Source organism: Magnolia sinica, chromosome 12 (genome assembly GCF_029962835.1).
Source record: "Magnolia sinica isolate HGM2019 chromosome 12, MsV1, whole genome shotgun sequence".
Taxonomy (NCBI): Eukaryota; Viridiplantae; Streptophyta; class Magnoliopsida; order Magnoliales; family Magnoliaceae; genus Magnolia; species Magnolia sinica.
This window is the reverse complement of record NC_080584.1, coordinates 77969324-77985434: the sequence shown is the minus strand read 5'-3', so window position 1 is coordinate 77985434 and position 16111 is coordinate 77969324. Positions and strand designations below refer to the sequence as shown.

The window sequence follows — 16111 nt, the reverse complement described above, 5'->3', positions numbered from 1 at the left end:
CATTCTAAGGAAGAGAGAAAGAGAGGGAAAGAGAGAGAAATAGAGAGAGCTACACGGTGAGATAGAGGAGGGACCCCGCCACTATGGGCCCTCCATTTCATACATGCATACATCAAACGGGTCCCACCACATGTGGCCCAAAAATATAGGAGAAATGACGGTGGATCACCCACCTTTAACCCTCCTTCTTGCTCCCTTGGCTTCAAATGCACCTTTCCTATACCTTGGATGGTGGATGATGGGGGATTAATGGTGTGGATGAGAGATGGGAGGGTGTAGATGGATGATGGAAGGTGGACCACACTTGTGGTTTGGGAGAGGAGTGTTGGACGTGAGAGGCTTGGTTGCTTGGAGAGATTTGAGAAAATGAGAGAGAAAATGAGAGGATGGGAGTGATATGAGGTGATGGAGTGATGGGTGTAATTAATGAAGCATGGGTTTGTTTGAAAAGTGAGTAAAGGAGGGATGGGTGAAGAGAGAGAGAGTTGACTTTGTGAAGAAAGAGGTATGGGTTGTTGTACTTGAGATAAGGTTGCATTTAATGATGATTGATGGGACTTATTGCGTAGAGATTCCCTCGAAATCCGTAACGCGCGGTGTTTCTTCGGAATAAACGCTGATCGGCATCTTCTTACTTGGGTATCGGTTCGGTGCGCAAGTCACGGCGTTGGAACCGCGGCGACGACGCGATCGTCAAGACATAAGTTTCAGATCGAGCCGACGTCGGTGCGCGGGACCTGGCTTAGGATCGTGCGCAAACACCGAATTCGGTGCGAAGGTTGCCGAAATTTGACCGGAAGGACCGCGGAAGCCAACGGAATGGTACGGATTAGGACACGGGTCTTACAGCTCTCCCCACCAAATAAAAATTTCGTCCTCGAAATTTAAACAATCAACACAAGAAAATATAAATCATAATAGAAGAGGAAGCAAGGCATCGCCATATAAATACCAGAGACAACCTATGACATACAACATACAATCAATCATCAAAGAGATGAGGATAGCGCTCTCGAATCTCAGCCTCGCGCTCCCAAGATGCCTCATCCACAGAATGGTGACCCCACTGAACCTTCACCAAGGGGATGACCTTGGTTCGGAGGACCTGCTCCTTCCGATCAAGGATACGAACTGGCTGCTCGATGTAAGAAGCGTCCTCACGAACCTCCAACGGCTGCCAATCGATAACAGGAACTATGTCTGACCCACACTTCCTCAACATAGAGACGTGAAAAACGTTATGGACGCCAGACAATTGAGATGGTAAGGCAAGCCGATAGGCCACAGCGCCAATGCGCTCAGTGATCTCGAAAGGTCCTATGAATCTCGGGGCAAGCTTCCCCTTTGCTCCAAATCTAACTATGCCCTTCATGGGCGAGACCTTGAGATACACACGGTCCCCTACATCAAACTCTAAGGGACGACGCCGGCGATCAGCAACACTCTTCTGCCGGCTCTGAGCTGTGCGCATCCTCTGCCTGATAATATCAATAACCTCTGATGTCTCCTGCACAAGCTCAGGACCTAGGAGACGCCGCTCTCCAACCTCGGTCCAACAACTCGGAGATCTGCACGGTCTGCCATATAATGCCTCAAAAGGAGCCATGCCAATGGTCGCCTGATAGCTGTTATTGTATGCGAACTCAGCCAATCGCAGATGCTCATCCCAGCTACCACCGAAGTCAATCACGCAGGCCCGAAGCATATCCTCAAGGATCTGGTTGACCCTTTCGGTCTGGCCATCGGTCTGCGGATGATACGCGGTACTGAGCTGCAAATCAGTGCCCATAGCTCTCTGAAAGCTCCTCCAGAACTGAGATGTGAATCTCGGATCTCGGTCAGAAACGATCGAGACTGGTACGCCGTGCAGTCTCACAATCTCCTCAAGGAATAACCTCGCAAGCCGGTCCAAAGGCCAAGTCGCACGAATCGCAAGAAAATGTGCCGACTTCGTCAGACGATCGACGACAACCCAGATGGCGTCATGACCGCGCTGAGTCCTCGGCAAACCCATAATAAAATCTGTGGATACGTGCTCCCACTTCCACATCGGGACGCTTAATGGCTGCAATAGACCAGGGGGTCTCTGATGATCGGCCTTGACACGCTGGCATGTGTCACAGTCGGCCACAAAACTAGCAATCTGGCGCTTCATCCCTGCCCAGTAATACTGTCGCCTCATATCACGGTACATCTTCGTCGAGCCAGGGTGGATAGAAAATCGCGATCGATGTGCCTCGGTCATAAGATCTCTGCGCAACTCAGGAATATCCGGGACACACAATCGGCCTCTAAAGCGAAGTCCACCATCAGCACCAATCTGCCAATCTGTCTGACTCTCAGATGCCGCATCTGCTCGGTAATCCTGCAACGACTCATCTGTCTGCTGAGCCTCGATCACCCTTGCGACAAGAGAGGGTTGAATCGACAGGCTCGATAACTGAACGATAGAAGACTGCAGACCAAAATCAAAGTCGTACTCTGCTATATCCTCGAGCATCTTCCACTCCTGAATCATCATATGTGCCACCAGGCCTCGTGGCTGACGGCTAAGGGCATCCGCCACTACATTCGCCTTGCCTGGGTGGTACTGGAGGTCAAAATCATAATCCTTCAGAAGCTCCATCCAGCGTCTCTGTCTCATGTTCAGCTCAGACTGAGAGAATAAATACTTCAAGCTCTTGTGGTCAGAGAAGAGCTCGAACCTAACCCCATAGAGATAGTGTCTCCACACCTTCAGTGCGAAGACGACTGCTGCCAGCTCTAAGTCATGCGTGGGGTAGTTCAGCTCATGAACCTTGAGCTGACGAGACGCAAATGCTACAGGTCTACCGTGCTGCATCAGGACAGCACCCAATCCAATACGCGAAGCATCGGTAAATACCACGAATCCATCACTCCCAGAGGGAAGAGTGAGGACAGGAGCGGACGTCAGACGGTCCTTCAGCTCCATAAATGCTCGCTCACAGGCGTCACTCCAAATAAACTCTGCGCCCTTCCGAGTCAACCTGGTCAATGGGGCTGCAATACGGGAGAAGCCCTCAATGAAACGCCGATAATATCCCGCTAAACCAAGGAAACTGCGGATCTCGGACGCAGTCGTGGGCTGACCCCACTGACGCACTGCCTCAACCTTCGAGGGGTCCACTGCGACACCCTCCCTCGTCACCACGTGACCGAGGAATCTCACCTCCTCCTACCAGAACTCACACTTCTCCAGCTTCGCATATAGCTGGTGGGCACGGAGGGTCTGCAAGGCGATCTCTAGATGCTGCATATGGTCCTCACGGGTCCTCGAATATATCAGAATGTCGTCGATGAAGACCACAACAAACTGATCGAGATATGGACGAAAGACCTCGTTCATCAACTGCATGAAGACCGCGGGTGCATTGGTCAATCCAAAGGACATGACCTGAAACTCAAAATGACCATAGCGCGTCCTGAAGGCTGTCTTCGGGATGTCCTCCTCTCGGACACGAATCTGATGATAACCAGAACGCAGGTCAATCTTCGAAAAGAACTGTGCACCCTGCAGCTGATCAAATAAATCGTCTATCCTTGGGAGCGGGTACTTGTTCTTAATCGTGACCCGGTTGAGCTCGCGGTAATCTACGCAGAGCCTCAACGAGCCATCCTTCTTCCTGACGAAGAGTACCGGCGCTCCCCAAGGCGAACTGCTCGGACGAATAAATCCCAACTCACGCAACTCGTCCAATCGTCTGTGGCTCACGCAACTCCATCGGTGCCATACGGTGTACGGGGCCTTTGAGATAGGCGCGATACACCAGGCACAAGATCGATCTGAAACTCGATATGACGGCGAGGAGGCAATCATGGAATCTCCGAATACGTCGGGGAAGTCGCAAACAACCGGCCACCGATCAATACACAAGGCAATAGGCTCCTCGATTGCGCCAGGACATCAAGCGAGACAACGGCTCTCCTCTGGCTCGGCGATGAATCGGCTGCGGCAAGCTGGTATGCGAGAATGTGGTCCTCGCAGAGATAGCGTGGTACTCGGCAAGCCAATCCATGCCCAAGATAATGTCAAAATCAGACATCGGCAGCATAAACAAGTCGGCGGGCAAAAGATATTACCGACAAGAACCGGGCAAAATGGAAACGGCCCAATACTGCGGTCCTCCCCAAGGGCGTCGATACGGTCAATCCCTCACTAGTAGACTCTATCGGCAATCCAGTCGATCGGCGAAACCCTCGGACATGAATGAGTGAGAAGCGCCGGGAATCAAATAATACTCGGCGATGGATGAAGAGACGGGAAGTGTACCTCGACAACTCCTCCGGATGATTGCGGTCCTGCTGAGCCGCGTAGAATCTAACTTTGGTGGCCGGGAGGTGCTGTCCTCTCGAGGTCCACAGTGCTGCTGCTTGCCTCTGCGGCGGCCTATCTGCCTCTGCTGCTGCTGGGGCCTCGGTGGCTGAGGTGGGCGTGGTCGCCGATGGGGTCATTCGCCGGGAGTTTCTTCTTGAGGTCATTCTTGTCTTTGGAGGCTCTTTGTGGTGCTCTCGGCGGATGTAGGTGAGGCTGCTGTGATCCTCTCGGCTGCTGCAGATGAGGGCGAGCACTCAGACAAGCGATGCCCTGACCCACCACATCCAAAACAAGTCCTGCAAACGGCTGCTGGGGTGGCAGTGGAGGTATCATTTGCTGGTGCTCTAGCAGGCGGGTGGCTCCTATACCTCTGTGGTCGTCGGCTGCTGGGAGCTACGGAGAGTGCCTCTTCTGTCCCCTCCTCTGATCTCTGTCGGCCTGCGCGCCAGCCCACTCAGTCTCGTAGATCTGAGCCCTCCGCACTACAGCCTGAAAGGTCGGAAGCTCGTGCCCAATCACACGGCCTCGAAGACCGTAACGTAAGCCGCTCTCGAAACGGCGGGCCTTCCGCCCCTCATCATCAACCATATAAGGCGCAAACCTTGATAGCGCCACGAAACGAGCCGCGTACTGAGCCACGGTCATATCTCCCTGCACCAAAGTCTCGAACTCTAGTGCCCTCTGGCGTCGAATGTGGTCAGGGAAGTACTGCTCCTCGAATCGGTCTACAAAATCATCCCATGTCCAGACGTAGTCGGGTCCTGCGACGCGGGTAACCGAGGTCCACCAGTGCTCGGCCTCGCCCTGAAAAAGAAACACTGCTAACCGAACTCGCTGCTCGGTCGTGCATGACATGGTATCAAAAATCTTCTCCACATCAGAGCGCCACCTCTCAGCTGCTGTCGGATCTGGCTCGCCCTGGAATCGTGGAGGATCAAACTGTCGAAACTCTCGAAGTAGGGCACTCGCGCGCTCCTGCTCTGCCTGGGCCGGTGAAACAACCGAGTGTCTGCTCTGCCCCTGGAGTGCGGCCGTCACAGCCTGAAGCATCTGCTGCAACTGAGAAGCACTCACAGATACGGTCGGGTCCGCACCGGTCTCTGGCGGAGGAGCAGTATCCTCAGGATGGACAGTATGAATCTCTGGTAAAGGGGCGACATCCTCAGGCTGAGCGGTAGGAATCTCTGGTGGTGGAGCAGGGGTCGTAGGTGGTAGTGCGGGAGTCGCAGGTGGTGGAGCTGAAGTATCCGGTGATGGTGCGGGAGTCGATCGGGTCACTCTCCTACGCGCCATGTCCTATAGGAAAGAGCGAAGGTGCCTATCAACTTAAAGGCTCGCGAAGGCACACACGTTAAGGGTCTGCAATAAAAGATCGCTAGGCTATCCAAACTTAGGACTTAATCATTCATAGCAGACATGTAATGTTGTTCTTGGTTATTCCCGAGTTATGCTCTGATACCAACTTCTGTCACGCCCCGAACTCGGAAACCGGGCTCACAAAATTCCCGATCGCCGAATCTGGCGCCGACAGCCTCCGTAGAACCCCATTCTCGGATCCCGACACCCATTTACCAGGTTCCGATCCTGGGATACTACAAGGAGGGTTTCAAATCATTAGTCTGATTCATAATGAGCATAACAAAAGCATAACCCACAAACAATAAGCACAAGAACACCACTACAAAATCCACTATGATCAAAAACTTTTTAGTACAATGCGAAAGAAAGGGGAAATACAATGTAACAAAAGAAGCAAAACTCCAGAAGCTCAGCTGCACGCTCCAACTACAGCGAGACTATGGCTGCGTCCTGGCGTCACCTGCACGCATCAATCGTGCATAAGCTTATGGAAAGCTTAGAGGGTGGTGTAAGTGTGTGCGCAATATAAACGTGCTCAAAATGCAAGGTCAGAGTGATGCGGAAACATGGTAATGAGCACATGAATGCAATCAGCCGTACCAAGGCTATGCGGTGCAAGATATGAATGCTATCGGCCATAACACGGCCATGCGATGCAAGATGCAACTCAAGCATGCCAATCCTCATCATGTATCAGTACAGTTCTCATTCTGGATAATCACCGGGGTTCAATACACTCCAAATGGCACTGTCGCTCTCCTAGCCGCACAGTCCAAGTGAGCGTAAGAAACCTCACTATCCGCCTGGCCAATAGTCTGCCAATACCTATCCGGCACGTCGATAGCGAACTCATTCGTGAGCTGGTCAAACTCAGCCTAGTATTGCCCCCTACCCTCGGGCGAGTAAGGCCACACTCCTTTCCAACCGACCACGACACAGTGGGAGACGCGGCCTCCTGGTATTCGGCCCTCATGCGCTCGTACATCCACTCGGTCTCGACGTTGGAGTCATCCTCTGGTACCATCGGGTTTAGGGATTTTCACCCAGGGACGTCCATGGCGCCCGTATGCTAGAACCAAATATTTCCGGTATCCACCCAGCCATCCACGATGTGTCTATGGAGGCTATGGCCCTGATGTCGTTAGGGCATACAGTAACTACAATCACACAAATGCAAATGCATGAGTCACACTATCATTCATGCAACAGTCCTGTATATACCATGCACTTATACGAGGCAACTCCGCCTATCAGGGAGCCCATAAATAGTCTATCCAAAGATATATGCTATGATCGGTCACCCTCACATCAGGCATACATATGGTGCGAATGATCATGAATCATGGATCTATACTAAACATGTATAAAGGGATGGACTCTAGATATAGTGGAGATGGGCCTAGACGGCCTACTTACCACAAGTTTGGGCCTGTCAGTGGGCCTTAGGGAGAGTTATAATGCGGACATTTAACCAACATTATCCGTTCAATGTGGACATCAAACCAACATTGCTCCCAAGGCACTATCGCTATAGGGGTCAACACATAAATCAAGAAATGGGCCTCATGTACATCCCATTGGGCCTCTAATACATCGAATGGACCCCATGCATGGGTCTCGTATGCATATATCAAGGTAGGCCTCAATGACGGGCCACAAATGCATCCACGTGGGCCTAGTCACATGGGCCTGCATACATCACAATGGGCCTCATAAAATGGGCCTTAAATTATCTCCAAAAATGGATGGACAGCTGGATGAAACACATGCATCATGATGGAGCCCAGTCTAATGGAGGGTATGGTTTACAACACATACATCAGTGGGTCCCATGAGGGGCCTACCATAATGTTTATTTCCCATCCAACCCATTGTTAAGGTCATTCAGACTGGGGCCCACAGAAATGTTTATTTTCCAAGCAACCTAGGGCCCAACGTAATGTTTATTTTCCAACCAACTGTTCATATGGTCATGTGGACCCGGGTAGGGCCCACTACAATTTTTATTTATCACCCAATCTATTCATAAGGTCACGTGGGCCTGGATCATTTGACATCCAAACTATTCATGAGGTGATATGGGCCTGGATAGGGCCCACTGAAATATTTATTTTCCATACAACGTGTTGAGGGGTTGTGTGGGCCAAGGGCCCACTGAAATACTTATTTTCCATACATCCTGTTGAGGGGTTCACGTGGGCAGCGAGCCCACTGCAATAATTATTTCACGTCCAACCTGTTGAAGAGGTCATTGGACCTTGGGGCAGATGTGGGGCCCACCGAAATGTGGTTCACAAATCCAGCCCATCCATTATGTGAGTCCCACCTAACTGACGGTCCATGCCAAGTTTCAGCGACATCCAAAACTCAGGTAGGCCCCACCAAGCGATTTTATATGTTTAGACATGTCTTCACATGATTCTAGATGGTATGGCCCGCCTGAGTTCTGTTTACGGCTGATTTTTGAGATGGATGGGTGGTACGTGGGGACCCACCGAATGCATGGCCTTGATGTTCGAAACACATCACGTGGGGCCCACAACTGGAGCCGTGAGGCCCCAGCGTCCGCCCGCTCGTCGCTGCTGCAGCAGCAGCACTGCTACTTTGAAAAAAAATTTTATTACTATATATATTTTTTTGTTTTGAGGCCCACCGAGATGTGATTCACAATCCAGCCCACCCATCATGTGTATCCCACTGTTCTACCCGTCCAGAACTAGTTTCACCTGCATCCGAACTTCAAGTGAGTCCCACCGAGTATTTTTTTATGATCTGGCATGTCTTTACATAGTTTTAGATGCTATGGCCCACCTGATGATCAGATCGCATTAAAATTTTGGTTCAATGCCTAAAGAAGACTGGAGAATAGATTGGACGGTGTGGATCACATACATACATCAAGGTGGGGCCTGCATGAGCAGTCCACTAAAAAGTAACCTTTTCTTCCTTTGCTTTTTTTTTTTTGTTTTTTTGTTTTTGTTTTGCTAGCCATGCCTACGTCCAGCGTCTCTGGACGCTGGACGGTTTGGGTAAACACTGCCTCATGGTGGGTCCCACGCGTGAGTGGCCCTTGTTCATCAAGGTAGGTCCCACATGATCATGGCCTACCATATATATAAATATTAATAAAATATTATAATATATCATTTACTCTAAATAGGGGGTGGATCTTTCCTAAAATGAGGTGGGCCACCTTATTTGATGGATGGAGTAGATTTAATATATTGGTGGGGCCCACTTCATTCTAAGGAAGAGAGAAAGAGAGGGAAAGAGAGAGAAATAGAGAGAGCTACACGGTGAGATAGAGGAGGGACCCCGCCACTATGGGCCCTCCATTTCATACATGCATACATCAAACGGGTCCCACCACATGTGGTCCAAAAATATAGGAGAAATGACGGTGGATCACCCACCTTTAACCCTCCTTCTTGCTCCCTTGGCTTCAAATGCACCTTTCCTATACCTTGGATGGTGGATGATGGGGGATTAATGGTGTGGAGGAGAGATGGGAGGGTGTAGATGGATGATGGAAGGTGGACCACACTTGTGGTTTGGGAGAGGAGTGTTGGACGTGAGAGGCTTGGTTGCTTGGAGAGATTTGAGAAAATGAGAGAGAAAATGAGAGGATGTGAGTGATATGAGGTGATGGAGTGATGGGTGTAATTAATGAAGCATGGGTTTGTTTGAAAAGTGAGTAAAGGAGGGATGGGTGAAGAGAGAGAGAGTTGACTTTGTGAAGAAAGAGGTATGGGTTGTTGTACTTGAGATAAGGTTGCATTTAATGATGATTGATGGGACTTATTGCGTAGAGATTCCCTCGAAATCCGTAACGCGCGGTGTTTCTTCGGAATAAACGCTGATCGGCATCTTCTTACTTGGGTATCGGTTCGGTGCGCAAGTCACGGCGTTGGAACCGCGGCGACGACGCGATCGTCAAGACATAAGTTTCAGATCGAGCCGACGTCGGTGCGCGGGACCTGGCTTAGGATCGTGCGCAAACACCGAATTCGGTGCGAAGGTTGCCGAAATTTGACCGGAAGGACCGCGGAAGCCAACGGAATGGTACGGATTAGGACACGGGTCTTACACATTTGTTGGTGGATGTTTTCTGGTAGCCATTGGTATTATTGCTCAACTTTGTAAGCCTCACCTCTTCAAGGCTAGAAAATCTCCAGCCTTGAGTTTCTTTTCTCTAAGCCTATATATTCCCAAGAAAACTACCTGTTTCTAACATTTTGACGCACCTGATGAGCTGACCAGCCTGATTTTAGGCTAGTGCAACTGTGCAATTGGACCCACCTCATGATATCTTGTTCTTGCACCCAATGTCAACATTACGGAGTTCATAAGCTTGGGGTATTTCATCTATTTTCATGTTATTTCTGTGGTGGGATGAGGCTAGGATGATGATGATGGTGATGTAAATAAATAAAGAAAAAGAAATTCAACAAAGATTAGTGACTGACCAGGGAGTATTGGTGTGAAAATGGAAAATCTCCAACTGTCCTATTTTGGCAAACAAATGTCTGTGAATCAGAGATTAAGATTGTTCAACCAATCTAATCTTAGGATTGTGACTTGGCAGTAGTGAACTGCATAATATACTTGTTTTGGTTAAGTTAAGCTTGTTTTGGTTTTTACAGGGCGTAATTGAAGTGCATAGAAGGATTTTTATTTTTTATTTTTCATTCATCAATTGCTTGAAGGTGGTGTAAAATATTCGTTTCTTTGGTGAATGATTTTATGCAGGTCTACCTTTCAGGAACAACCCACTCCCAGTTTTTTGTATCTTTGATTTTAACTTGTCAATGTCATTGTCAATTTAATACAAAATCCATGTTCACCTGCAGTGTTGATGAGCAGGTAGCCAAGGACATATAACTGCTAGATTCCATTGCTGAGAAGCAACCCCGAATCTTCTCTGAAGAATGCAAGTATTATTGAAGTGAAGAGTTTGATTTTTTTCACTAAAGTTTGAAGATGAGTTCATAATGCTGGTTGATTTACTTGATGCCTCTGCCTTTTGGATGGATTGAAGATTTTTGGGGCCCTAATGCATTTGGTTTATTTTGACTTTTGTTACTGAATATTTATTGGATGTTGCAGGTTATTAGCACATGGGATGACCAAAAATGAGTGATGCTCCATTGGTTTGACCTGGAAAATTTATTATAACTAACCTTTTCAAGTAATTGGATGATTCATATGATCCAGTAACATTTGTTGTTTCATGTCTACTTGTTGAGGCCAAGGCTTTTAAGATTAAATGGTTATAGCTTGATTGGGAAGTAATGGGATTTTGGTTTTTAAGCTATTAGCGGCTCTTACTTTTTTAGTTGGAGAGCATTCTGATTATAGTATATCTGCATCCAACATGACTGTTCATTTTCTGATACATATGTATCCCACCTTATATTTGATCACTTTGGTCTTTTTTTCTTTTTTCTTTGGGTGAAATTGGGCAAGTTTGAGTTGAAGCTTATTGAGTTTGGAGTGTGTGGGAGAAATGTCGAACAAGGCTACTGTGTTGAAATGCATTGAAGCAATTGAAAATGCCGCTTAGTTCTCCTGTTTAATCACCATCAACTGCAGATTGAATTCATCTCATCCATTCGTCTTGTTTGTTTGCGGGATATATAGTTTTGCTAATTATGTAGACTTAACAATTTTAAGTAAATGGGTTGGGCTTGGATTGAGCCCTAGTCAACTTGTCCTACCCCTATAAGTTATCAATGGGTTGAGTTAGATGATCCATCTGGACTTAGCCCAGCTGATCTGACGGTGGCTTATATCTCTGTAGTTTCTTCATTTTACATGTTCTTGCCTTGAATTGAAATCTCATGTCACTAAAATTTGCTTGATTCTGTGGAAATCTTTAGGAACCCTGAAGAGATCCCATGGGGTAAGACTGGTGCTGAGTATGTTGCAGAAAGGAGGTCTGTAGCAAATAACGATGAGGGATTGCTATGTGTACAAAAGACCATGTTATGAATGAGCCGTTCTAAATCCTGTTTTCCTAGACAGTTCTTCAAACTTTTTATTCCACTTGCTAATGTTCCTTGATACAAATCATGCAGTTCCTGTATTTCTATATGGAGTAGCAGATGAGCAAGCAAGGACCCTTGATTCAACCAGTGGAATTGCTAGGCAGGTAAGTATGTATGCACTCTCCTTGTCGCTGGTGGAGTATCATCCAAATGCTCCTTTTGGTTATGGCTTGTGTTTTTTGAACTTAGCAATTGATGGATTCATGAATGCAACTTAGGATTCCAAAACTGCAAGGTTTGTCAGTTCATGAGTTGACTGTTTCTCCTCTTGTTGGTGAACTTGTGCTTTCTGAAAATATTATCTTTCTGAAACAGAACATTATTTACTTCGATCTTGCATCCAACTTCAAAATTTCTCTCTCCTTTTCTTGTTACTATCAGAATTTTCTATTCATACTTATCAAAGGAAAATGAAAAATATTTTTTTAGAGATGATGAAGCTCTTTAATGTTGCATACCATTCCTAAATGGCACATGACACATGCCAGATCCTAAAACCTCCTATAATTGGCACTCAAGAGCCACCATTTCATAATACCACTTTTTATACATACATCATGTTGGAAATGCTTGCAATCTTGACTTGGAATAGACATTACTTGGTGTCACCTTGAGTCACTCTATGATCATTCTACCAATCCAAACAGCTATGTAATTCAATCACCACCCTATATGGCCTTATGGAAGCAACAAGGACACGACATCTCTTTGTAAAAGAATTTAGAAGCAAACCTGAAAACTAACCCTGAAGCTTGAATCTAAGCAATTGATTATATATATAATTGTAAATGAAAATCTCTACTTTCCCTAACAGCTCGCTACCTCTACCTTAATAGATTCCTCAATCTGTGGTATCTCATCAGCCAACTGCATCTGTGAAAATATCTGCTTTCCCAAAAAACTCACTAACTCTGCCTCTCTTTCTTTTTCTTTTTCCTTTTCTAATTGCAATTGTATTCTGTGAAGATGATTTGGATAAGGCTACACTATTGAAGTTGAGATCCATGATGGCCCATACAACGTCATCAAGAACTGGAACTACATTGCATTGATTGACGCCATCCACAATGGCGAAGGCAAATGTTGGACAGCCAAGGTAAGTAGGAACCTTTTATGACACCATCCATAAAAACTTTTGACGTTTTTATGCTTCCAATGGCAGGTTATTTCTATTCCCAGTCAGGACGGTTAGTTATGGATGATAGTTTATACTTTAAACTTCATTGATGTAGTGAAAAATAAGAGTTTCCTTGGTATTTCATTATAGATTTTAATCAATCTCCACCATTCACATTACACATTTCAGCTCGATTGACCATGTATTAGTACACAACGATATTTACCAGAATAACATTAGGCACTATTTCTATTTTCAGAAAGCGTGGCTTTGTCGTTTTTTTTTTCATAATTGGCATTACTTGGCTGGCTCATGTCAACAGAACTCAGCTGTCATTCGGTTTTCTACTTGAATATCCAGGGCTAAGGCACAGCACGTTGCACGACTTGAGGTAGGCTTATTTTCACTCCAAGCTTCTTTTCTGTCATTTCCACATTTTTCTGTAGCCAGTTATCAGAAGGCATTTTCTATATGCAATGGTTTTTCTTTTTTTGAGTTTGGAATTGTGTTCTGGCTTCACTTGTGTAGGAAGAAGAGGCTCTCATTTCAGCTCATAAAAAAAATCCAGATAGAAGAGACTTGCCCCAATTGCTTTTGTACTAAAGCTGGTTTTACAATATTTAGTGTCGGATATTTTTACAATATTTAGTGTCGGATATTAGCAACACCAATCTATATATTCTTTTTGAAATATTGACTTGCAGAATAAAACAATGCGAATGATGTATGACATAATTTATAAGGCCTTGGAAGAGGTTGGGCTTGAGAAAACATATGTGTCGCAAGATTATTTGATTTTTTTCTGCCTTGGCAATCGTGAGGCTGCAGATGGAACCGATGCTTCATGAGGAAGTCCTGCAGCAAACACTCCCCAAGTAATTCTTTTGTTCCTGAAGCATTTTTTGTAGTTTTATATTTCATGACTTTTTCTTGTCTCTTTTGTTTTGTGGGTAAGCTGGAATCAAGCCCATGACTTCATTCTTGTAGTCACTACAAGAAATCTACGCATCAGCGGCGCATGACCACAAGCGGCCACACGAATCACCAATGTAGATATAAAATGAGCGGCATTTTTACGTGGCCGCCATTTGGGTGGAGCATTGGTAACAGAGGGGGGCTTTGCTACTTCATATGGAGATGGATATGGACTTCATTCAGTATGGTTGTTTTTGTAGGAAATATTTATGACTGAAAATTTAATTTTAGATAGTGTAACTCAAATTATGAGTGTACTCACTGTTTTATTACCTGACCTTTATGCATGGCAGGGTGGTGCTGACAAAGGTCCTCTATATGGCATGAGTTTTGGTTCTTGGGATGCATTTGAGAAGTCTCGCCTCGGGTGTCGCTGAAATCCGTTGATTTTTTTTTTTTCCTTCTGCTTTTCCTTGTGTCTCAATCTGTAAATTTTCTGTCCATTATATAACCTTTCATTCTCAGGCCCCCTGTAAATGAGGCTAGTTGTAAATGATTTACAAGTTGTGTTTGAATGCTTATTTAAGCTTGTAAAGGTCTTTTTATTCAGAAGATTCAGCCTAACAGAATTTTTAATTGTTTCTATTATTTTTTCTTTTACATTGTAAATGATGTACCGGCGTTTTAAACAGATTTTACTGGCGTTTTTTAATCTCTCATTAGATTGTTACAGCTTTTTACCAACGTTTGTGGCAAAATTTATCTGCGTAACTTCTACCGGCGTTTATATAGTTTACCGGCATTTCATACAGTTTTTTTCCGGCGCTTCATACCGTTTTTACAGTTTTTACTGACACTTTTACAATTTTTACCGGCAGTCAGCAGAGTTGCCAGTAAAGGCCAACTTTTAGCGGCGGCCACCAAAAACTCAGGTAAAAAGGACGAACGCCGGTAAACGATACAGTGACGCCCCCTTTTGCGGCAGCCTCCCGACTGCGGTAATTCTTATACCTACAGTTTTTAGGACTTTTAGGGGCGGTTTTGGCCGCCGGTAATACCTATTTTTCTTGTAGTGATCTGATGGGCCCCACTGTAGAAAGACCAGATTGGAAAAATAAAAACCAAGCCATATAACCATTGTGTTTGTTACATGATTCACTGTGGGGCCCATAATATCAATGGTTAGGGTCATAGTTTCACGAGCCCTACTTGTACAAACTGAAAAGCACCTCATATGTGTAATTGATGGGGTCATAGAGATATCTGACCAAAAAGAATGTTGGGCATGTACTCGTATACCAAAAGCTTCTCTTCTCCTTCGATGCAACAACCCAAGAGCCTAACAAGATTCCTGTGTTGGAGTTTGGAAATGAGCATTACCTCGTTCTTGAATTCTTGTAATCCTTGCCCAGAGGTTTTGGAAAGCCTTTTCACTGCTATTTCCTGTTCATCAGGGAGCTTGCCCTGGAGACAATCATCAAGCGTGTAAAATGTTTGTGTATGCTCTTACCACACGTGTGTATCCACCCCATCTACACCGTGCCATGTGCAAAGTGAAAGATAGACTTTCTGTTTTAGTGGGCCATCATAGATCAAGAGTTTCGAGCGAACCAGATCGAATGAGCCATTGGATCTTTACTTCCCATTCATGTTTACACAAACTCCAGGAATGAAGTACACCGGCTGGCTTGTAACATAAGATACAATGTCTGCTGGGCCACAGTGAAAGAATCAAACGAATGGCTGAAAGCAATCTTAACCATGGTTCTTTAGAAGCCCAGTTTATGGTGGGGTAACATGATGGACGACTTAGATCTCAAACACGTGTACCACGTTGAAGCACGTGTAGATGTGTAAAGATGGTCTACACGCTTGTGTGAGACACTGTGCCGTGAAAAGATAGGAATGCTACCTTGTAAACAGGACCAAAACCTCCTTCTCCAAGTTTATTTGCATCACTAAAATGCCGTGTTGCCTTTGCTATCATCTTAAAATCGAAAATGGGTAATTCGGGGCCTTTCGTTTGGTTTACACCATCTCTCCGTATATCAGCATCTGAAGAGTTTCTGAATGCATGTAGATTCGGGCCCATATGAAACAACACCATTTCCTGCCATTTTATCTTCCTTCCTGAATCTAGAATTAGTAAGTAAAAAATAAAAATAAAAAATCAATATGAAGTAAACAAATAGGTAATAATTTCATTTGATAATTGATGTAGAGCGGGTCGCAGACACTTTCATGGCAAAGATGGACCAGAGGAATGATCGGAGAACTGTAAGAACCTTAAATCAGTCATATCTTGGAATATGGGATGAGTTTTTGGACATATTATAT

General features: G+C 45.8%; 1 protein-coding gene and 1 long non-coding RNA gene across 2 annotated transcripts in view; one reads left to right on the top strand and one right to left on the bottom strand.

Moving 5' to 3' along the window:
* LOC131220287 (uncharacterized) overlaps positions 1–16111 on the bottom strand; it is a 98785-nt gene that overhangs the window by 42439 nt on the left and 40235 nt on the right. Inside the window, exons 19-20 of the mRNA XM_058215237.1 lie at positions 15687–15923; positions 15043–15238 (exon numbers count right to left, since the gene is read on the bottom strand). Coding sequence (XP_058071220.1) covers positions 15043–15238; positions 15687–15923 — 433 coding nt within the window. The remainder of the gene's footprint in view (positions 1–15042; positions 15239–15686; positions 15924–16111) is intronic.
* Positions 13947–14490, top strand: LOC131221815 (uncharacterized). Its single transcript, XR_009159602.1, has 2 exons — positions 13947–14016; positions 14128–14490. It is a non-coding gene; the product is annotated as an uncharacterized LOC131221815 (long non-coding RNA).